Genomic DNA, 23,954 nt, shown 5'->3' with positions numbered 1-23,954 from the left:
TATACAGTACATGGAGATCATATCCCCCCTTATGTATTATACATGGAGATAATATCCCCCCTTATGTATTATACATGGTGATCATATCCCCCCTTATGTATTATACATGGAGATCATATCCCCCCTTATGTATTATACATGGAGATCATATCCCCCCTTATGTATTATACATGGAGGTCATATCCCCCCCCTTATGTATTATACATGGAGATCATATCCCCCTTATGTATTATACATGGTGATTATATCCCCCCTTATGTATTATACATGGAGATCATATCCCCTCTTATGTATTATACATGGAGATGATATCCCCCCTTATGTATTATACATGGAGATCATATCCCCACCTTATGTATTATACATGGTTATCATATCCCCCCTTATGTATTATACATGGAGATCATATCCCCCCTTATGTATTATACATGGAGATCATATCCCCCCTTATGTATTATACATGGAGATTATATCCCCCTTATGTATTATACATGGAGATCATATCCCCCTTATGTATTATACATGGAGATCATATCCCCCCTTATGTATTATACATGGAGATCATATCCCCCTTATGTATTATACATGGAGATCATATCCCCCTTATGTATTATACATGCAGATCATATCCCCCCTTATGTATTATACATGGAGATCATATCCCCCCTTATGTATTATACATGGAGATCATATCCCCCTTATGTATTATACATGGTGATCATATCCCCCCTTATGTATTATACATGGAGATCATATCCCCCCTTATGTATTATACATGGAGATCATATCCCCCCTTATGTATTATACATGGAGATCATATCCCCCCCCTTATGTATTATACATGGAGATCATATCCCCCTTATGTATTATACATGGAGATCATATCCCCCCTTATGTATTATACATGGAGATCATATCCCCCCTTATGTATTTTACATGGAGATCATATCCCCCCCTTATGTATTATACATGGAGATCATATCCCCCTTATGTATTATACATGGAGATCATATCCCCCCTTATGTATTTTACATGGAGATCATATCCCCCCCTTATGTATTATACATGGAGATCATATCCCCCTTATGTATTATACATGGAGATCATATCCCCCCCTTATGTATTATACATGGAGGTCATATCCCCCCCCCTTATGTATTATACATGGAGATCATATCCCCCCTTATGTATTATACATGGAGATCATATCCCCCCCTTATGTATTATACATGGAGATCATATCCCCCCTTATGTATTATACATGGAGATCATATCCCCCCCTTATGTATTATACATGGAGATCATATCCCCCCTTATGTATTATACACGGAGATCATATCCCCCCCTTATGTATTATACATGGAGATCATATCCCCCCCTTATGTATTATACATGGTGATCATATCCCCCCCTAATGTATTATACATGGAGATCATATCCCCCTTATGTATTATACATGGTGATTATATCCCCCTTATGTATTATACATGGAGATCATATCCCCCCTTATGTATTATACATGGAGGTTATATCCCCCTTATGTATTATACATGGAGATCATATCCCCCCTTATGTATTATACATGGAGATCATATCCCCCCTTATGTATTATACATGGAGGTCATATCCCCCCCCTTATGTATTATACATGGAGATCATATCCCCCTTATGTATTATACATGGTGATTATATCCCCCCTTATGTATTATACATGGAGATCATATCCCCTCTTATGTATTATACATGGAGATGATATCCCCCCTTATGTATTATACATGGAGATCATATCCCCCCTTATGTATTATACATGGTGATTATATCCCCCTTATGTATTATACATGGAGATCATATCCCCCCCTTATGTATTATACATGGAGGTCATATCCCCCCCCCTTATGTATTATACATGGAGATCATATCCCCCCTTTTGTATTATACATGGAGATCATATCCCCCCCTTATGTATTATACATGGAGATCATATCCCCCCTTATGTATTATACATGGAGATCATATCCCCCCCTTATGTATTATACATGGAGATCATATCCCCCCTTATGTATTATACACGGAGATCATATCCCCCCCTTATGTATTATACATGGAGATCATATCCCCCCCTTATGTATTATACATGGTGATCATATCCCCCCCTAATGTATTATACATGGAGATCATATCCCCCTTATGTATTATACATGGTGATTATATCCCCCTTATGTATTATACATGGAGATCATATCCCCCCTTATGTATTATACATGGAGGTTATATCCCCCTTATGTATTATACATGGAGATCATATCCCCCCTTATGTATTATACATGGAGATCATATCCCCCCTTATGTATTATACATGGAGGTCATATCCCCCCCCTTATGTATTATACATGGAGATCATATCCCCCTTATGTATTATACATGGTGATTATATCCCCCCTTATGTATTATACATGGAGATCATATCCCCTCTTATGTATTATACATGGAGATGATATCCCCCCTTATGTATTATACATGGAGATCATATCCCCCCTTATGTATTATACATGGTGATTATATCCCCCTTATGTATTATACATGGAGATCATATCCCCCCTTATGTATTATACATGGAGGTTATATCCCCCTTATGTATTATACATGGAGATCATATCCCCACCTTATGTATTATACATGGTGATCATATCCCCCCTTATGTATTATACATGGAGATCATATCCCCCCTTATGTATTATACATGGAGATCATATCCCCCCTTATGTATTATACATGGAGATCATATCCCCCTTATGTATTATACATGGAGATCATATCCCCCCTTATGTATTTTACATGGAGATCATATCCCCCCCCTTATGTATTATACATGGAGATCATATCCCCCTTATGTATTATACATGGTGATCATATCCCCCTTATGTATTATACATGGAGATCATATCCCCCCCTTATGTATTATACATGGAGATCATATCCCCCCCTTATGTATTATACATGGTGATCATATCCCCCCCTTATGTATTATACATGGAGATCATATCCCCCTTATGTATTATACATGGTGATTATATCCCCCTTATGTATTATACATGGAGATCATATCCCTCCTTATGTATTATACATGGAGGTTATATCCCCCCTTATGTATTATACATGGAGATCATATCCCCCCTTATGTATTAAACATGGAGATCATATCCCCCCTTATGTATTATACATGGAGATCATATCCCCCTTATGTATTATACATGGAGATCATACCCCCCCCCCTTATGTATTATACATGGAGATCATATCCCCCTTATGTATTATACATGGAGATCATACCCCCCTTTATGTATTATACATGGTGATCATATCCCCCTTATGTATTATACATGGAGATCATATCCCCCCCCTTATGTATTATACATGGAGCTCATATCCCCCCTTATGTATTATACATGGAGATCATATCCCCCCTTATGTATTATACATGGAGATAATATCCCCCCTTATGTATTATACATGGTGATCATATCCCCCCTTATGTATTATACATGGAGATAATATCCCCCCTTATGTATTATACATGGTGATCATATCCCCCCTTATGTATTATACATGGAGATCATATCCCCCCTTATGTATTATACATGGAGATCATATCCCCCCTTATGTATTATACATGGAGATAATATCCCCCCTTATGTATTATACATGGAGATCATATCCCCCCTTATGTATTATACATGGAGATAATATCCCCCCTTATGTATTATACATGGTGATCATATCCCCCCTTATGTATTATACATGGAGATCATATCCCCCCTTATGTATTATACATGGAGATCATATCCCCCCTTATGTATTATACATGGAGGTCATATCCCCCCCCTTATGTATTATACATGGAGATCATATCCCCCTTATGTATTATACATGGTGATTATATCCCCCCTTATGTATTATACATGGAGATCATATCCCCTCTTATGTATTATACATGGAGATGATATCCCCCCTTATGTATTATACATGGAGATCATATCCCCACCTTATGTATTATACATGGTTATCATATCCCCCCTTATGTATTATACATGGAGATCATATCCCCCCTTATGTATTATACATGGAGATCATATCCCCCCTTATGTATTATACATGGAGATTATATCCCCCTTATGTATTATACATGGAGATCATATCCCCCTTATGTATTATACATGGAGATCATATCCCCCCTTATGTATTATACATGGAGATCATATCCCCCTTATGTATTATACATGGAGATCATATCCCCCTTATGTATTATACATGCAGATCATATCCCCCCTTATGTATTATACATGGAGATCATATCCCCCCCTTATGTATTATACATGGAGATCATATCCCCCTTATGTATTATACATGGTGATCATATCCCCCCTTATGTATTATACATGGAGATCATATCCCCCCTTATGTATTATACATGGAGATCATATCCCCCCTTATGTATTATACATGGAGATCATATCCCCCCTTATGTATTATACATGGAGGTCATATCCCCCTTATGTATTATACATGGAGATCATATCCCCCCTTATGTATTATACATGGAGATCATATCCCCCCTTATGTATTTTACATGGAGATCATATCCCCCCCTTATGTATTATACATGGAGATCATATCCCCCTTATGTATTATACATGGAGATCATATCCCCCCTTATGTATTTTACATGGAGATCATATCCCCCCCTTATGTATTATACATGGAGATCATATCCCCCTTATGTATTATACATGGAGATCATATCCCCCCCTTATGTATTATACATGGAGGTCATATCCCCCCCCCTTATGTATTATACATGGAGATCATATCCCCCCTTATGTATTATACATGGAGATCATATCCCCCCCTTATGTATTATACATGGAGATCATATCCCCCCTTATGTATTATACATGGAGATCATATCCCCCCCTTATGTATTATACATGGAGATCATATCCCCCCTTATGTATTATACACGGAGATCATATCCCCCCCTTATGTATTATACATGGAGATCATATCCCCCCCTTATGTATTATACATGGTGATCATATCCCCCCCTAATGTATTATACATGGAGATCATATCCCCCTTATGTATTATACATGGTGATTATATCCCCCTTATGTATTATACATGGAGATCATATCCCCCCTTATGTATTATACATGGAGGTTATATCCCCCTTATGTATTATACATGGAGATCATATCCCCCCTTATGTATTATACATGGAGGTCATATCCCCCCCCTTATGTATTATACATGGAGATCATATCCCCCTTATGTATTATACATGGAGATCATATCCCCCCTTATGTATTATACATGGAGATGATATCCCCCCTTATGTATTATACATGGAGATCATATCCCCTCTTATGTATTATACATGGAGATGATATCCCCCCTTATGTATTATACATGGAGATCATATCCCCACCTTATGTATTATACATGATGATCATATCCCCCCTTATGTATTATACATGGAGATCATATCCCCCCTTATGTATTATACATGGTGATCATATCCCCCCTTATGTATTATACATGGAGATCATATCCCCCCTTATGTATTATACATGGTGATCATATCCCCCCTTATGTATTATACATGGAGATCATATCCCCCCTTATGTATTATACATGGAGATCATATCCCCCCTTATGTATTATACATGGAGATCATATCCCCCCTTATGTATTATACATGGAGATCATATCCCCCCTTAATCTCCTCTTCTCAGTAGAGAATACATTCAGTTCCTCTAATCTCTCCTCATAGCTGAGCTCCTCCATGCCTCGTATCAGTTTGGTTGCCCTTCTCTGTACTTTCTCCAGTTCCCCAATGTTCTTTTTGTGAATTGGAGCCCAAAACTTAACTGCATATTCCAGATGAGGTCTTACTAATTATTTGTACCCGGGGGGGGGGGTGATATCTCTCTCTCTGGAGTCTATACCTCTCCTAATACAAGAGAGGATTTTCCTCGCTTTAGAACCCGCAGCTTGGCATTGCTGCCATTATTAAGCTTGTGATCTACCAGAATCCCAGATCCTTCTCCACCATTGACCCCCCCAGATCCTTCTCCATCATTGACCCCCGCAGATCCTTCTCCACCATTGACCCCCCTCAGATCCTTCTGCACCATTGACGCCCCAGATCCTTCTCCACCACTGACCCCCCCAGTTGTACCCCCCCCCAGTATGTATGATGCATATTCTTAGCCCCCCCAGTGCAGAACCTTACATTTATCACCATTAACCCTCATTGGCCCCATAGTCCCCCAATTACACAGAGCATTGAGGTCGGCTTGTAAGTTGGAGACATCCTGTAAGGACGTTATTCCCCGGCACAGCTTGGTGTCATCTGCAAAGACTGAGATCCCCGACCCCATATTGTATATAGATTACAGAGTGAGGGTCCAAACACTGATCCCTGGGTACCCCACTAATAACACTGAACCTTGGGGTACCCCACTAATAACACTGAACCTTGGGGAACCCCACTAACAACACTGAACCTTGGGGAACCCCACTAACAACACTGAACCTTGGGGTACACCACTAACACTAAACCTTGGGGTACCCCACTAATAACATTGATCCCTGGGGTACCCCACTAATAACACTGAACCTTGTGGTCCCCCACTAACACCAGACCTTGGGCATGCCACTAATACCACTGAACCTTGGGGTACCCCACTAATGCCACTGAACCTTGGGGTACCCCACTAACAACACTGAACATTGGGGTACCCCACTAACAACACTGAACATTGGGGTACCCCACTAATACCACTGAACCTTGGGGTACCCCACTAATGCCACTGAACCTTGGGGTACCCCACTAACAACACTGAACATTGGGGTACCCCACTAATAACACTAAACCTTGGGGTACCCCACTAACACTGATCCTTGGCATACCCCTCTAATAACACTAAACCTTGGTGCACGCCCCTAATAACACTGAACCTTGGGGTACACCACTGATAACACTGAACCTTGGGGTACCCCACTAATAACACTGAGCCTTGGGGTACCCCACTAATAATACTGAACCTTGGGGTTCCCCACTAATAACACTAATCGTTGGGGTCCCCCACTAATAACAGTAAACCTTAGGGTACCCCACCAATAACACTGAACATTGGGGTACCCCACTAGTAACAATGATCCCTGAGGTACCCCACTGATAACACTGAACCTTACGGTACCCCACTAACAACACCGAACCTTGAGGCATGCAACTATCAGCACTGAACCTTGGGGTACCCCACTAATAACACTGATCCTTGGGGTACACCACTAATAACACTGAACCTTGGGATACCCCACTAATAAAACTGAACCTTGGGATACCCCACTAATAACACTGATCCTTGGGGTACACCACTAATAACACTGAACCTTGAGTTACCCCACTAATAACACTAATCATTGGGGTCCCCCACTAATAACACTGAACCTTGAGTTACCCCACTAATAACACTAATCATTGGGGTCCCCCACTAATAACACTGAACCTTGAGTTACCCCACTAATAACACTAATCATTGGGGTACCCCACTAATAACACTGAACCTTGGGGTACACCACTAATAACACTAATCATTGGGGTCCCCCACTAATAACAATAAAACTTGGGGTACCACACTAATAACACTGAACCTTGCTGTACACCACTAATAACACTGAACCTTGGGGTACCCCACTAATAACACTGAACCTTGGGGTACACTACTAATAACACTGAACCTTGGGGTACACTACTAATAACACTGAACCTTCCCCATTGATAACACTGAAAATTAGGGTATCCAACTAATAACACTAAACCTTGTGGTACCCCACTAATAACATTGAACATTGGGGTACCCCACTGATAACACTGAACCTTGTGGTACCCCACTAACAACACTGATCCTTTAGGTACCCCACTGATAACACTGAACCTTGGGGTACCCCACTAATAACACTGATCCTTGGGGTACCCCACTGATAACACTGAACCTTGGGGTACCCCACTAATAACACTGAACCTTCCCCACTGATAACACTGAAAATTAGGGTACCCCACTGATAACACTGAACCTTGGGGTACTCCACTAACAACCGTAGACCATAAATGATGCGATTTTTTTTTCCTGGCAGCAAATGGTGCAGGTAAGAAAATCGCTCGATCCCCCCATCAAAACTGTCAGTGTAGATGAGGGAATCCCTCCCATGGAGCTATTGTGTTCTCCTGGCTGTGGGAGGGGCAGAGGGAGCTGACCCCGCCAGGAGACCACAGTGATTACTGCTAGTGGTTCTATAAGTCGCTACCAATAACTGCATGTAAAGATCCAAGGTGTACAACAATCGAATTGGCTACAATCAGCCTGCCCGTAGATGGCTCCAATCCTGGCCGGTGCCTGCTGATCCGGCTGGGATTCCAACCATATATGGACAGCTCAATCTAAACATACCACCTACTGTGCGATCTTCTCCACAATACACAATGAGATCCACCACAATCTGCTCCACAATACACAATGAGATCCACCGAGATCTGCTCCACAATACACAATGAGATACACCGCGATCTGCTCCACAATACACCATGAGATACACCGCGATCTGCTCCACAATACACAATGAGATACACCGAGATCTGCTCCACAATACACAATGAGATACACCGCGATCTGCTCCACAATACACAATGAGATACACCGAGATCTGCTCCACAATACACAATGAGATACACCACGATCTGCTCCACAATACACAATGAGATCCACCACGATCTGCTCCACAATACACAATGAGATCCACCACGATCTGCTCCACAATACACAATGAGATCCACCACGATCTGCTCTACAATACACAATGAGATACACCGCGATCTGCTCCACAATGAGATACACCGCGATCTGCTCCACAATACACAATGAGATACACCGCGATCTGCTCCACAATGAGATACACCGCGATCTGCTCCACAATACACAATGAGATACACCGCGATCTGCTCCACAATGAGATACACCGCGATCTGCTCCACAATACACAATGAGATACACCGCGATCTGCTCCACAATGAGATACACCGCGATCTGCTCCACAATACACAATGAGATACACCGCGATCTGCTCCACAATGAGATACAGCGCGATCTGCTCCACAATACACAATGAGATACACTGTGATCTGCTCCACAATGAGATACAGCGCGATCTGCTCCACAATACACAATGCGATACACCGCGATCTGCTCCACAATGAGATACACCGTGATCTGCTCCACAATACACAATGAGATACACCGTGATCTGCTCCACAATACACCATGAGATACACCGCGATCTGCTCCACAATACACAATGAGATACACCGTGATCTGCTCCACAATGAGATACAGCGCGATCTGCTCCACAATACACAATGAGATACACCGTGATCTGCTCCACAATGAGATACACCGCGATCTGCTCCACAATACACAATGAGATACACCGTGATCTGCTCCACAATACACCATAAGATACACCGCGATCTGCTCCACAATATACCATGAGATACACCGCGATCTGCTCCACAATACACAATGAGATACACCGAGATCTTCTCCACAATACACAATGAGATACACCAAGATCTGCTCCACAATACACAATGAGATACAAAATGAGATACACAATGAGATACACAGTGAGATACTTGTGGTTTATTTGTTTCTTAAGGCCTGTAAAGCACCCCTCCCAGGAACACGGGAGGAGGAAGCTCTTACATACGTCTTCTACTGTAAATAACGACAAGGAGATCGATTTCTGCCATCAAATATAATACTGCGATGGTGTGAAATGTCAAAGCTGCATTCATATCAAATAGTATCCATTATAACTGAAAACCGGGGGAAATGTTTTCTTCTGTAACCAAACTGTATCTTTCCCAATGGTGTACGTATGAGTTGTATCAAGTTGTATCGAGTTTTATGGAGTTGCATCAAATTGTATTGAGTTGTATTGCGTTTTATTGAGTTGTATTAAATTGTATCACGTTGTATTTAGTTGCATCAAATTTTATCAAGTTGTATCGAGCTGTATTGAGTTGTATCAAATTGTATCGAGTTGTTTCAAGTTGCATCAAGTTGTACTGAGTTGTATTAAGTTGTACTGAGTTGTATTTTGTTGTATCCAGTTGTATTGAGTTGTATAGAGCTGTATTGAGTTGTATCAAATTGTATCAAGTTGTACTGAGTTGTATTTTGTTATATCCAGCTGTATTGAGTTGTATCAAATTGTATCGAGTTGTATCAAATTGTATCGAGTTGTATTGAGTCGTATTCAGAACCATGACAAGCGTTACATAGGCAGAAGGTAAAGTAACAATGTACTTAAAGGACACATCAGCCTGACATCAGATCTGTTCTTGCCTCCAGATGAATATTTCCTCTGCCACACCTGGAACACGTTGCTCGTGTGGCTCAAAGAAAGAGAAGTCAGTCTCTAGAACACTGCCGCTGCCTTTGAAGCCTGCGAGGCTTTTCTCCGGGACGACTCCTCGGCCATCCTAAATGACGCTCTTGTTTCCTTTACATTTCTTGACGGAGAACCAGACTGTGGTGGAGACGTAGAAGAGGCAGCAGAGACAGGCGAAGACGGAGGCCACCACGTAGGTCTTGTAGTAACAGGCGCCCCTGTAGTTGGGGATGTCGCAATAAGAATGGTTATCGATAGTGACAATGACGATGGCCGTGGCGGCGATGTGAAGGGCAGTGGCCAGGGCATCGTAGATGAGGTTGGTGAGGAGCCATCGCTCACCTCCAAGTAACGGGACCAGGTCCTGCTTGTCCAGCAGGGTGATGAAATAAAAGAGCAGGGTGACCAGCCAGAAGAAGACAAAGACGAACAGGGCGAAGCGAACGGTGTTGTTGAAGTTGCTGGAGGCGATGGAGATCCAGACGGCGGCACCGGTGGCGAGCTGTAGAAGTCTCACCACCCCGGGGAAGCTTCGGAGGAATTCCTTGTTGGCACTGAGAGAACTCCTGGTGGCTTGGGCAGACATTGTACGGACTGCAGACAACTGACCCGGGAGAAGAGGAGAGAAGACCTAATCCAAAGTGAACTCCTGCAGCTCAGATCTTCTCTCCAGGGTCTAGAGGAGCGGCCAGGAGACTCATGCGATTCCAGCTCCGGTCTATACGGTGGAATCCCTCTCCGGGCTCTTTTTTGTGCTTGTTGGGATGAAGGGTGTGGGCAGTCCCACCGTGTAACTCAACGCCTCTTGTTCCTCTGCTGACATCATCAGCATGTAACTTCCTTTCCTCAACATCTGCTAGAAAGTGTTCAACAGATTCCCAGCCACTCTCTAGTATTGGCTGCTAGACACCCACAGGGAAGAAACATATATCTGAAATCTATTTTTAAAATATTCTTCCCAAATATATTTGAAATGCTACAACTTTGGCCGCATTCAATATATTAAAAAAATAAAAATCTAATATATATATATATACTGCATATTGAAATGTTCTTACTACAAAATATACGCATTTCAACATGCAGTATGTGTGTGTGTATATGTGAAACTCGAAAAATGAGAATATGGTGCAAAAGTTCATTGATTTCAGTGCAGCAACTTAAAAGGTGAAACTAATATATGAGACTCATTCCATGCAAAGCAAGATAGTTCCAGCCGTGATTTGTCATCATTGTGATTAGAGATGAGCGAATTATTCAAAAATTTGATTCGGCTGATTCGCCGAATTTGAGGAAGAAATTTGATTCGATGCGAATTTATTCGCTGCGAATTTAACTTATAAAAAGGGTTTCTAGGCTTCAGAGAGCCTTTATATTAGTGCAGAACACTGTACCTTTAATTTAAATGCCCTTGGAGATGAGGAAGGAGAAGGAGAAGGAGAAGGATGAGAAGAAGGAGAAGGATGAGAAGAAGGAGAAGGATGAGAAGAAGGAGAAGGAGAAGGATGAGAAGAAGGAGAAGGATGAGAAGAAGGAGAAGGAGAAGGATGAGAAGAAGGAGAAGGAGAAGGATGAGAAGAAGGAGAAGGATGAGAAGAAGGAGAAGGAGAAGGATGAGAAGAAGGAGAAGGATGAGAAGAAGGAGAAGGATGAGAAGAAGAAGAAGGATGAGAAGAAGAAGAAGGATGAGAAGAAGGAGAATTCCAAGCCGGCAAAAAGTGTATCTGCAGAGCTCCGCTATTTCTTAGCGGAGCTCTGCAGATACACTTAGCGGAGCTCTGCAGATACACTTTTTGCCGGCTTGGAATTCTTCTTATTTTCATCCTACTTCTTCTTCTTCTTCATCCTCATCCTCATCCTCTTCTTCTGAGGATGAGGATGAGGATGAAGAAGAAGAAGAAGAAGTAGGATGAAAATAAGAAGAATTCCAAGCCGGCAAAAAGTGTATCTGCAGAGCTCCGCTAAGTGTATCTGCAGAGCTCCGCTATTTCTGACAGTTCTCTGACATTCACTCCATACAGCGGTTGAAACATTGTATCTATTTGTTTCCATAAATGGAAACAAATAGATACAATGTTTCAACCGCTGTAAATGTGAATGTTAGAGAACTGTCAGAAATAGCGGAGCTCTGCAGATACACTTAGCGGAGCTCTGCAGATACACTTTTTGCCGGCTTGGAATTCTTCTTATTTTCATCCTACTTCTTCTTCTTCTTCATCATCCTCATCCTCAGAAGAAGAAGAAGAGGATGAGGATGAGGATGAAGAAGAAGAAGAAGAAGAAGTAGGATGAAAATAAGAAGAATTCCAAGCCGGCAAAAAGTGTATCTGCAGAGCTCCGCTATTTCTGACAGTTCTCTGACATTCACATTTACAGCGGTTGAAACATTGTATCTATTTGTTTCCATTTATGGAAACAAATAGATACAATGTTTCAACCGCTGTATGGAGTGAATGTCAGAGAACTGTCAGAAATAGCGGAGCTCTGCAGATACACTTAGCGGAGCTCTGCAGATACACTTTTTGCCGGCTTGGAATTTTTCTTATTTTCATCCTACTTCTTCTTCTTCTTCATCCTCATAAGAAGAAGAAGAATGAAAAGAAGAAGAAGAAGAATGAAAAGAAGAATGAAAAGAAGAAGAAGAATGAAAAGAAGAAGAAGAAGAATGAAAAGAAGAATGAGAAGAATGAAAAGATTCTTCTTCTTTTCATTCTTCTTCTTTTCATTCTTCTTCTTCTTCTTTTCATTCTTCTCATTCTTTTTTTCATTCTTCTCATTCTTCTTTTCATTCTTCTTCTCATTCTTCTTTTCATTCTTCTTCTTCTTTTCATTCTTCTTTTCATTCTTCTCATTCTTCTTTTCATTCTTCTTTTCATTCTTCTTCTCATTCTTCTTTTCATGAAGAAGAAAAGAAGAATGAGAAGAATGAAAAGAAGAATGAGAAGAAGAATGAAAAGAAGAATGAGAAGAATGAAAAGAAGAAGGAAAAGAAGAATGAAAAGAAGAAGAAGAAGAATGAAAAGAAGAAGAAGAATGAAAAGAAGAATGAAAAGAAGAAGAAGAATGAAAAGAAGAAGAAGAAGAATGAAAAGAAGAAGAAGAATGAAAAGAAGAAGAAGAAGAATGAAAAGAAAAAGAAGAAGAATGAAAAGATGAATGAAAAGAAGAAGAAGAATGAAAAGAAGAAGAAGAATGAAAAGAAGAAGAAGAAGAATGAAAATAAGAATGAGAAGAATGAAAAGAAGAAGAAGAAGAATGAAAAGAAGAATGAAAAGAAGAAGAAGAATGAAAAGAAGAAGAAGAAGAATGAAAAGAAGAATGAAAAGAAGAAGAAGAATGAAAAGAAGAAGAATGAAAAGAAGAATGAAAAGAAGAATGAGAAGAATGAAAAGATTCTTCTTCTTCTTCTTCTTTTCATTCTTCTTTTCATTCTTCTTCTTCTTTTCATTCTCCTTCTTCTTATTTTCATTCTTCTTTTCATTCTTCTTTTCATTCTTCTCATTCTTCTTCTCATTCTTCTTTTCATTCTTCTTCTCATTCTTCTTTTCATTCTTCTTCTTCTTTTCATTCTTCTCATTCTTCTTTTCATTCTTCTTCTCATTCTTCTTTTCATTCTTCTTCTTCTTTTCATTCTTCTTTTCATTCTTCTTTTCATGAAGAAGAAAAGAAGAATGAGAAGAATGAAAAGAAGAATGAAAAGAAGAAGAAGAATGAAAAGAAGAATGAGAAGAAGAATGAAAAGAAGAATGAAAAGAAGAATGAGAAGAATGAAAAGAAGAATGAAAAGAAGAAGAAGAATGAAAAGAAGAATGAAAAGAAAAAGAAGAAGAATGAAAAGAAGAAGAAGAATGAAAAGTAGAAGAAGAAGAATGAAAAGAAGAAGAAGAATGAAAAGAAGAATGAAAAGAAGAAGAAGAAGAAGAAGAATGAAAAGAAGAATGAGAAGAATGAAAAGATTCTTCTTCTTTTCATTCCTCTTTTCATTCTTCTTCTTTTTATTCTTCTTCTTCTTCTTTTCATTCTTCTCATTCTTCTTTTCATTCTTCTCATTCTTCTTTTCATTCTTCTCATTCTTCTTCTCATTCTTCTTTTCATTCTTCTTCTCATTCTTCTTTTCATTCTTCTTCTTCTTTTCATTCTTCTTTTCATTCTTCTTCTAATTTTTCTTTTCATTCTTCTTCTTCTTTTCATTCTTCTTTTCATTCTTCTCATTCTTCTTTTCATGAAGAAGAAAAGAAGAATGAGAAGAATGAAAAGAAGAATGAAAAGCAGAAGAATGAAAAGAAGAAGAAGAATGAAAAGAAGAAGAAGAAGAATGAAAATAAGAATGAAAAGAAGAAGAAGAATGAAAAGAAGAATGAGAAGAATGAAAAGAAGAAGAAGAAGAATGAAAAGAAGAATGAAAAGAAGAAGAAGAATGAAAAGAAGAAGAATGAAAAGAAGAATGAAAAGAAGAAGAAGAATGAAAAGAAGAATGAAAAGAAGAATGAGAAGAATGAAAAGATTCTTCTTCTTCTTCTTCTTTTCATTCTTCTTTTCATTCTTCTTCTTCTTTTCATTCTTCTTCTTCTTCTTTTCATTCTTCTCATTCTTCTTTTCATTCTTCTCATTCTTCTTCTCATTCTTCTTTTCATTCTTCTTCTCATTCTTCTTTTCATTCTTCTTCTTCTTTTCATTCTTCTCATTCTTCTTTTCATTCTTCTTTTCATTCTTGTTCTCATTCTTCTTTTCATTCTTCTTCTTCTTTTCATTCTTCTTCTTCTTCTTTTCATTCTTCTTTTCATTCTTCTCATTCTTCTTTTCATTCTTCTCATTCTTCTTTTCATTCTTCTTCTCATTCTTCTTTTCATTCTTCTTCTTCTTTTCATTCTTCTTTTCATTCTTCTCATTCTTCTTTTCATTCTTCTTTTCATTCTTCTTCTCATTCTTCTTTTCATGAAGAAGAAAAGAAGAATGAGAAGAATGAAAAGAAGAATGAAAAGAAGAAGAAGAATGAAAAGAAGAATGAGAAGAAGAATGAAAAGAAGAATGAAAAGAAGAATGAGAAGAATGAAAAGAAGAATGAAAAGAAGAAGTATTCCAGTACAGCAAAAAGTGTATCTGCAGAGAGCTCCGCTATTTCTGACAGTTCTCTGACAGTTCCTTCACATTTACAGCGGTTGAAACATTGTATCTATTTCCGAATAAAAACATCTGTATCCTAAATGGAAACAAATAGATACAATGTTTCAACCGCTGTACATGTGAAGGAACTGTCAGAGAACTGTCAGAAATAGCGGAGCTCTCTGCAGGGACACTTTTGCCGGCTGATTGGGAAAAATCCGATTCGCGCACCCGAAGTATGCTAATATTCGGATTCGCAGCGAATCGAATTTTTCCTGAAATTCGAAACGAATTCCACTTCGCCTGGTTCGATTCGCTCATCTCTAATTGTGATGATTATGGCTTACAGCTCATGAAAACCCCAAATCCACAATCTCAGAAAATGAGAATATTCCATGCAATCAATAAAACACGGATTGTACATAGAACAATATCGGACCTCTGAAAAGTAGAAGCTGCATATGTACTCAGTACTTGGTTTGGGCCCCTTTTGCAGCAATTACTGCCTCAATGCGGCGTGGCATGGAAGCTATCAGCCTGTGGCACTGCTGAGGTGTTATGGAAGACCAGGATGCTTCAATAGCGGCCTTCAGCTCTTCTGCATTGTTCGGTCTCATGTCTCTCATCTTTCTCTTGGCAATGCCCCATAGATTCTCTATGGGGTTCAGGTCAGGCGAGTTTGCTGGCCAATCAAGCACAGTAATCCCACGGTCATTGAACCAGGTTTTGGTGCTTTTGGCAGTGTGGGCGGAGCCAAGTCCTGCTGGAAAATGAAGTCAGCATCCCCATAAAGCTCGTCTGCGGAAGGAAGCATGAAGTGCTCCAAAATCTCCTGGTAGACGGCTGCGTTGACCCTGGACTTAATGAAGCACAGTGGGCCAACACCAGCAGATGACATGGCTCCCCAAATCAACACAGACTGTGGAAACTTCACACTGGACTTCAAGCATCTTGTAGTGTGTGCCTCTCCATTCTTCCTCCATACTCGGGGTCCTTGGGCCTCTCCATTCTTCCTCCATACTCGGGGTCCTTGGGCCTCTCCATTCTTCCTCCATACTCGGGGTCCTCGGGCCTCTCCATTCTTCCTCCATACTCGGGGTCCTCGGGCCTCTCCATTCTTCCTCCATACTCGGGGTCCTCGGGCCTCTCCATTCTTCCTCCATACTCGGGGTCCTTGTGCCTCTCCATTCTTCCTCCATACTCGGGGTCCTTGTGCCTCTCCATTCTTCCTCCATACTCGGGGTCCTTGGGCCTCTCCATTCTTCCTCCATACTCAGGGTGCTTGGGCCTCTACATTCTTCCTCCATACTCGGGGTCCTTGGGCCTCTCCATTCTTCCTCCATACTCGGGGTCCTTGTGCCTCTCCATTCTTCCTCCATACTCGGGGTCCTTGTGCCTCTCCATTCTTCCTCCATACTCGGGGTCCTTGTGCCTCTCCATTCTTCCTCCATACACGGGGTCCTTGGGCCTCTCCATTCTTCCTCCATACTCGGGGTCCTTGTGCCTCTCCATTCTTCCTCCATACTCGGGGTCCTTGTGCCTCTCCATTCTTCCTCCATACTCGGGGTCCTTGTGCCTCTCCATTCTTCCTCCATACTCGGGGTCCTTGTGCCTCTCCATTCTTCCTCCATACTCGGGGTCCTTGGGCCTCTCCATTCTTCCTCCATACTCGGCGTCCTTGGGCCTCTCCATTCTTCCTCCATACTCCGGGTCCTTGGGCCTCTCCATTCTTCCTCCATACTCGGGGTCCTTGGGCCTCTCCATTCTTCCTCCATACTCCGGGTCCTTGTGCTTCTCCATTCTTCCTCCATACTCGGGGGTCCTTGTGCCTCTCCATTCTTCCTCCATACTCGGGGTCCTTGGGCCTCTCCATTCTTCCTCAATACTCGGGGTCCTTGGGCCTCTCCATTCTTCCTCCATACTCGGGGTCCTTGGGTCTCTCCATTCTTCCTCCATACTCGGGGTCCTTGTGCCTCTCCATTCTTCCTCCATACTCGGGGTCCTTGTGCCTCTCCATTCTTCCTTCATACTCGGGGTCCTTGGTTTCCAAATGAGATGCAAAAGTTGCTCTCATCAGAAAAGAGGACTTTGGACCACTGAGCAGCAGACCAGGTCTGTTTTTCTTTAGCCCAGGTAAGACACTTCTGACGTTGTTTGTTGTTCAGGAGCGGCTTGACAAGAGGAATACGACATTTGAAGCCCATGTCCAGGATCCGTCTGTGTGTGGTGGCTCTTGATGCACTGACTCCAGCCCCAGTCCATTCCTTGTGAAAGTCCCCAACACTTTTGAATGGCCTTTTCCTGACAATTCTCTCCAGGCTGTGGTCATCCCTGCTGCTTGTGCACCTTTTTCTTCCACACTTTTCCCTTCCACATAACTTTCTATTAATGTGCTTTGATACAGCACTTTGGGAACATCCAACTTCTTCTGCAATTCCCTTTTGAGGCTTTCCCTCCTTATGGAGGGTGTCAGTGATGGTGTCAGGTCTACTGAACCAGACTGAGAGACCATTTAAAGGCTCAGGAACCCTTTGCAGGTGTTATGGATTAATGAGCTGATTAGAGTGGAACACTTTGAGCCGAGATTATTCCATCTTTTCACAATATTTTCATTTTCTGAGATTGTGGATTTGGGGTTTTCATGAGCTGTAAGCCATAATCATCACAATGATGACAAATCACGGCTTGAACTATCTTGCTTTGCATGGAATGAGTCTCATATATTAGTTTCACCTTTTAAGTTGCTGCACTGAAACAAATGAACTTTTGCACCATATTCTCATTTTTCGAGTTTCACCTGTATATATATATATATACACACACTGTGTGCTTCAGCATGTGCTGACCCCGCTCTGTCATGTGACGTGGCCTTTCCACTTGGCACAATGTAGTCAGGCAAGTATCGTTCTCCTGGCAACCGCCAAACCCAGACACGTCCATCGGATTGCTAGACAGAGAAGCGTGATTGGTCACTCCAGAAAACACGTCTCCACTGCTCTAGAGTCCAGTGGCGGCGTGCTTTACACCACGGCATCCGACGCTTTGCATTGCACTTGGTGATGGAAGGCTTGGATGCAGCTGCTCGGCCATGGAAACCCATTCCATGAAGCTCTCTACGCACTGTTGTTGGGCTCATCTGAAGGCCAAACCAAGTTTGGAGGTCTTTAGCTATTGACTCTGCAGGCAGTTGGCGACTTCTGCGCACTGTGCGCTTCAGCATGCGCTGACCCCGCCCTGTCATGTGACGTGGCCTACCATTTGGTGGCTGAGTGGCTGTTGTTCCCAGTTGCTTCCACTGTTATAATCCCACTAACAGTTGAGCGTGGAATATTTAGTAGCCAGAAAATGTCACGGATGGACTTATTGCCCAGGTGACCACCTATCACGGGACCACGCTTGGAGCCACTGAGCTCCTGAGAGCGACCCATTCTTTCACCAATGTTTGTAGAAGCCGTCTGCATGCCTAGGGGCTTGATTGTATACACCTGTGTCCATGGAGGGGATTGGAACACCTGAATCACATGATATGGAGGGGATTGGAACACCTGAATCACATGATATGGAGGGGCTTGGAACACCTGAATCACATGATATGGAGGGGATTGGAACACCTGAATCACATGATTGGGAGGGAATTGGAACACCTGAATCACATGATTGGGAGGGGATTGGAACACCTGAATCACATGATTGGGAGGGGATTGGAACACCTGAATCACATGACATGGAGGGGATTGGAACACCTGAATCACATGATTGGGAGGGGATTGGAACACCTGAATCACATGACATGGAGGGGATTGGAACACCTGAATCACATGATTGGGAGGGGATTGGAACACTTGAATCACATGATTGGGAGGGGATTGGAACACCTGAATCACATGACATGGAGGGGATTGGAACACCTGAATCACATGATTGGGAGGGGATTGGAACACCTGAATCACATGACATGGAGGGGATTGGAACACCTGAATCACATGACATGGAGGGGATTGGAACACCTGAATCACATGATTGGGAGGGGATTGGAACACCTGAATCACATGATATGGAGGGGATTGGAACACCTGAATCACATGACATGGATGGGATTGGAACACCTGAATCACATGATTGGGAGGGGATTGGAACACCTGAATCACATAACATGGAGGGGATTGGAACACCTGAATCACATGATTGGGAGAGGATTGGAACACCTGAATCACATGATTGGGAGAGGATTGGAACACCTGAATCACATGATTGGGAGGGGATTGGAACACCTGAATCACATGATTGGGAGAGGATTGGAACACCTGAATCACATGATTGGGAGAGGATTGGAACACCTGAATCACATGATTGGGAGAGGATTGGAACACCTGAATCACATGATTGGGAGAGGATTGGAACACCTGAATCACATGACTGGGAGGGGATTGGAACACCTGAATCACATGATTGGGAGGGGATTGGAACACCTGAATCACATGATTAAGAGAGGATTGGAACACCTGAATCACATGATTGGGAGGGGATTGGAACACCTGAATCACATGATTGGGAGGGGATTGGAACACATGAATCACATGATATGGAGGGGATTGGAACACCTGAATCACATGATTTGGAGAGGATTGGAACACCTGAATCACATGATTGGGAGAGGATTGGAACACCTGAATCACATGATTGGAAGAGGATTGGAACACCTGAATCACATGATTGGGAGGGGATTGGAACACCTGAATCACATGACATGGAGGGGATTGAAACACCTGAATCACATGATTGGGAGGGGATTGGAACACCTGAATCACATGATTGGGAGGGCGGGGACAATACGTTGGGCAATATAGTGTATATATATATATATCATAGTTTATAACTTTCATGTAAACCAATTAATATACATTTTCTGGGATTTTTTTTATCACAGACATGGAGCAGAATACATTTTGACCTAAATTTATACAGAAATATATTTTTAATTTTTTTAATTAGAGATGTTTTAGAACAGAAAATACGTTTTTTTTTTCATTTTTGTTTTTTTTTTTTCATTTATAGCGCAAAAAATTAAAAGAAATACCCCAGAGGCGATCAAATACCACCAAAAGAAAGCTCTATTTGTGTGAAAAAGAAATAATTGTAAGCTCCAAGGAGCAGGGCCCTCGAACCCTCGTGTATCGCATTGTATTGTTACTGTGCTGTCTCGTGTATCGCATTGTATTGTTACTGTACTGTCTCGTGTATCGCATTGTATTGTTACTGTGCTGTCTCATGTATCGCATTGTATTGTTACTGTGCTGTCTCGTGTATCGCATTGTATTGTTACTGTGCTGTCTCGTGTATCGCATTGTATTGTTACTGTGCTGTCTCGTGTATCGCATTGTATTGTTACTGTACTGTCTCGTGTATCGCATTGTATTGTTACTGTGCTGTCTCGTGTATCGCATTGTATTGTTACTGTGCTGTCTCGTGTATCGCATTGTATTGTTACTGTGCTGTCTCGTGTATCGCATTGTATTGTTACTGTACTGTCTCGTGTATCGCATTGTATTGTTACTGTGCTGTCTCGTGTATCGCATTGTATTGTTACTGTGCTGTCTCGTGTATCGCATTGTATTGTTACTGTGCTGTCTCGTGTATCGCATTGTATTGTTACTGTGCTGTCTCGTGTATCGCATTGTATTGTTACTGTGCTGTCTCGTGTATCGCATTGTATTGTTACTGTGCTGTCTCGTGTATCGCATTGTATTGTTACTGTACTGTCTCGTGTATCGCATTGTATTGTTACTGTGCTGTCTCGTGTATCGCATTGTATTGTTACTGTGCTGTCTCGTGTATCGCATTGTATTGTTACTGTGCTGTCTCGTGTATCGCATTGTATTGTTACTGTGCTGTCTCGTGTATCGCATTGTATTGTTACTGTACTGTCTCGTGTATCGCATTGTATTGTTACTGTGCTGTCTCGTGTATCGCATTGTATTGTTACTGTACTGTCTCGTGTATCGCATTGTATTGTTACTGTACTGTCTCGTGTATCGCATTGTATTTTTACTGTGCTGTCTCGTGTATCGCATTGTATTGTTACTGTGCTGTCTCGTGTATCGCATTGTATTGTTACTGTACTGTCTCGTGTATCGCATTGTATTGTTACTGTGCTGTCTCGTGTATCGCATTGTATTGTTACTGTGCTGTCTCGTGTATCGCATTGTATTGTTACTGTACTGTCTCGTGTATCGCATTGTATTGTTACTGTGCTGTCTCGTGTATCGCATTGTATTGTTACTGTGCTGTCTCGTGTATCGCATTGTATTGTTACTGTGCTGTCTCGTGTATCGCATTGTATTGTTACTGTACTGTCTCGTGTATCGCATTGTATTGTTACTGTGCTGTCTCGTGTATCGCATTGTATTGTTACTGTGCTGTCTCGTGTATCGCATTGTATTGTTACTGTGCTGTCTCGTGTATCGCATTGTATTGTTACTGTGCTGTCTCGTGTATCGCATTGTATTGTTACTGTACTGTCTCGTGTATCGCATTGTATTGTTACTGTACTGTCTCGTGTATCGCATTGTATTGTTACTGTGCTGTCTCGTGTATCGCATTGTATTGTTACTGTGCTGTCTCGTGTATCGCATTGTATTGTTAGTGTACTGTCTCGTGTATCGCATTGTATTGTTACTGTGCTGTCTCGTGTATCGCATTGTATTGTTACTGTGCTGTCTCGTGTATCGCATTGTATTGTTACTGTGCTGTCTCGTGTATCGCATTGTATTGTTACTGTGCTGTCTCGTGTATCGCATTGTATTGTTACTGTGCTGTCTCGTGTATCGCATTGTATTGTTACTGTGCTGTCTCGTGTATCGCATTGTATTGTTACTGTGCTGTCTCGTGTATCGCATTGTATTGTTACTGTGCTGTCTCGTGTATCGCATTGTATTGTTACTGTGCTGTCTCGTGTATCGCATTGTATTGTTACTGTGCTGTCTCGTGTATCGCATTGTATTGTTACTGTGCTGTCTCGTGTATCGCATTGTATTGTTACTGTGCTGTCTCGTGTATCGCATTGTATTGTTACTGTGCTGTCTCGTGTATCGCATTGTATTGTTACTGTGCTGTCTCGTGTATCGCATTGTATTGTTACTGTGCTGTCTCGTGTATCGCATTGTATTGTTACTGTGCTGTCTCGTGTATCGCATTGTATTGTTACTGTGCTGTCTCGTGTATCGCATTGTATTGTTAGTGTGCTGTCTCGTGTATCGCATTGTATTGTTACTGTGCTGTCTCGTGTATCGCATTGTATTGTTACTGTGCTGTCTCGTGTATCGCATTGTATTGTTACTGTACTGTCTCGTGTATCGCATTGTATTGTTACTGTACTGTCTCGTGTATCGCATTGTATTGTTACTGTGCTGTCTCGTGTATCGCATTGTATTGTTAGTGTACTGTCTCGTGTATCGCATTGTATTGTTACTGTGCTGTCTCGTGTATCGCATTGTATTGTTACTGTGCTGTCTCGTGTATCGCATTGTATTGTTACTGTGCTGTCTCGTGTATCGCATTGTATTGTTACTGTGCTGTCTCGTGTATCGCATTGTATTGTTACTGTGCTGTCTCGTGTATCGCATTGTATTGTTACTGTGCTGTCTCGTGTATCGCATTGTATTGTTACTGTGCTGTCTCGTGTATCGCATTGTATTGTTACTGTGCTGTCTCGTGTATCGCATTGTATTGTTACTGTGCTGTCTCGTGTATCGCATTGTATTGTTACTGTGCTGTCTCGTGTATCGCATTGTATTGTCACTGTGCTGTCTCGTGTATCGCATTGTATTGTTACTGTGCTGTCTCGTGTATCGCATTGTATTGTTACTGTGCTGTCTCGTGTATCGCATTGTATTGTTACTGTACTGTCTCGTGTATCGCATTGTATTGTTACTGTGCTGTCTCGTGTATCGCATTGTATTGTTACTGTGCTGTCTCGTGTATCGCATTGTATTGTTACTGTGCTGTCTCGTGTATCGCATTGTATTGTTACTGTGCTGTCTCGTGTATCGCATTGTATTGTTACTGTGCTGTCTCGTGTATCGCATTGTATTGTTACTGTGCTGTCTCGTGTATCGCATTGTATTGTTACTGTACTGTCTCGTGTATCGCATTGTATTGTTACTGTGCTGTCTCGTGTATCGCATTGTATTGTTACTGTTATGTCTCGTGTATCGCATTGTATTGTTACTGTGCTGTCTCGTGTATCGCATTGTATTGTTACTGTGCTGTCTCGTGTATCGCATTGTATTGTTACTGTTATGTCTCGTGTATCGCATTGTATTGTTACTGTGCTGTCTCGT

At 41.5% G+C, this 23,954-nt stretch overlaps 1 protein-coding gene across 1 annotated transcript; it reads right to left on the bottom strand.

The window, feature by feature from the left end:
* Positions 1–9,738: 9,738 nt before the first annotated feature.
* On the bottom strand, positions 9,739–11,328 carry MARVELD1 (MARVEL domain containing 1). The gene has a single exon (XM_089665097.1). The coding sequence runs from the start codon at positions 11,096–11,098 to the stop codon at positions 10,604–10,606; it is 495 nt and encodes a 164-aa protein (XP_089521223.1). The 5' UTR covers positions 11,099–11,328; the 3' UTR covers positions 9,739–10,603.
* Between the last annotated feature and the right edge of the window lie 12,626 nt (positions 11,329–23,954).

The sequence above is a fragment of the Staurois parvus genome, unplaced genomic scaffold (assembly GCF_062004578.1).
Source record: "Staurois parvus isolate SC_StPar_1 unplaced genomic scaffold, SC_StPar_1.0 ptg002131l, whole genome shotgun sequence".
Lineage (NCBI taxonomy): Eukaryota > Metazoa > Chordata > Amphibia > Anura > Ranidae > Staurois > Staurois parvus.
Note: the sequence above shows the minus strand (reverse complement) of the source record. Positions and strands in the feature narration are given on the sequence as shown.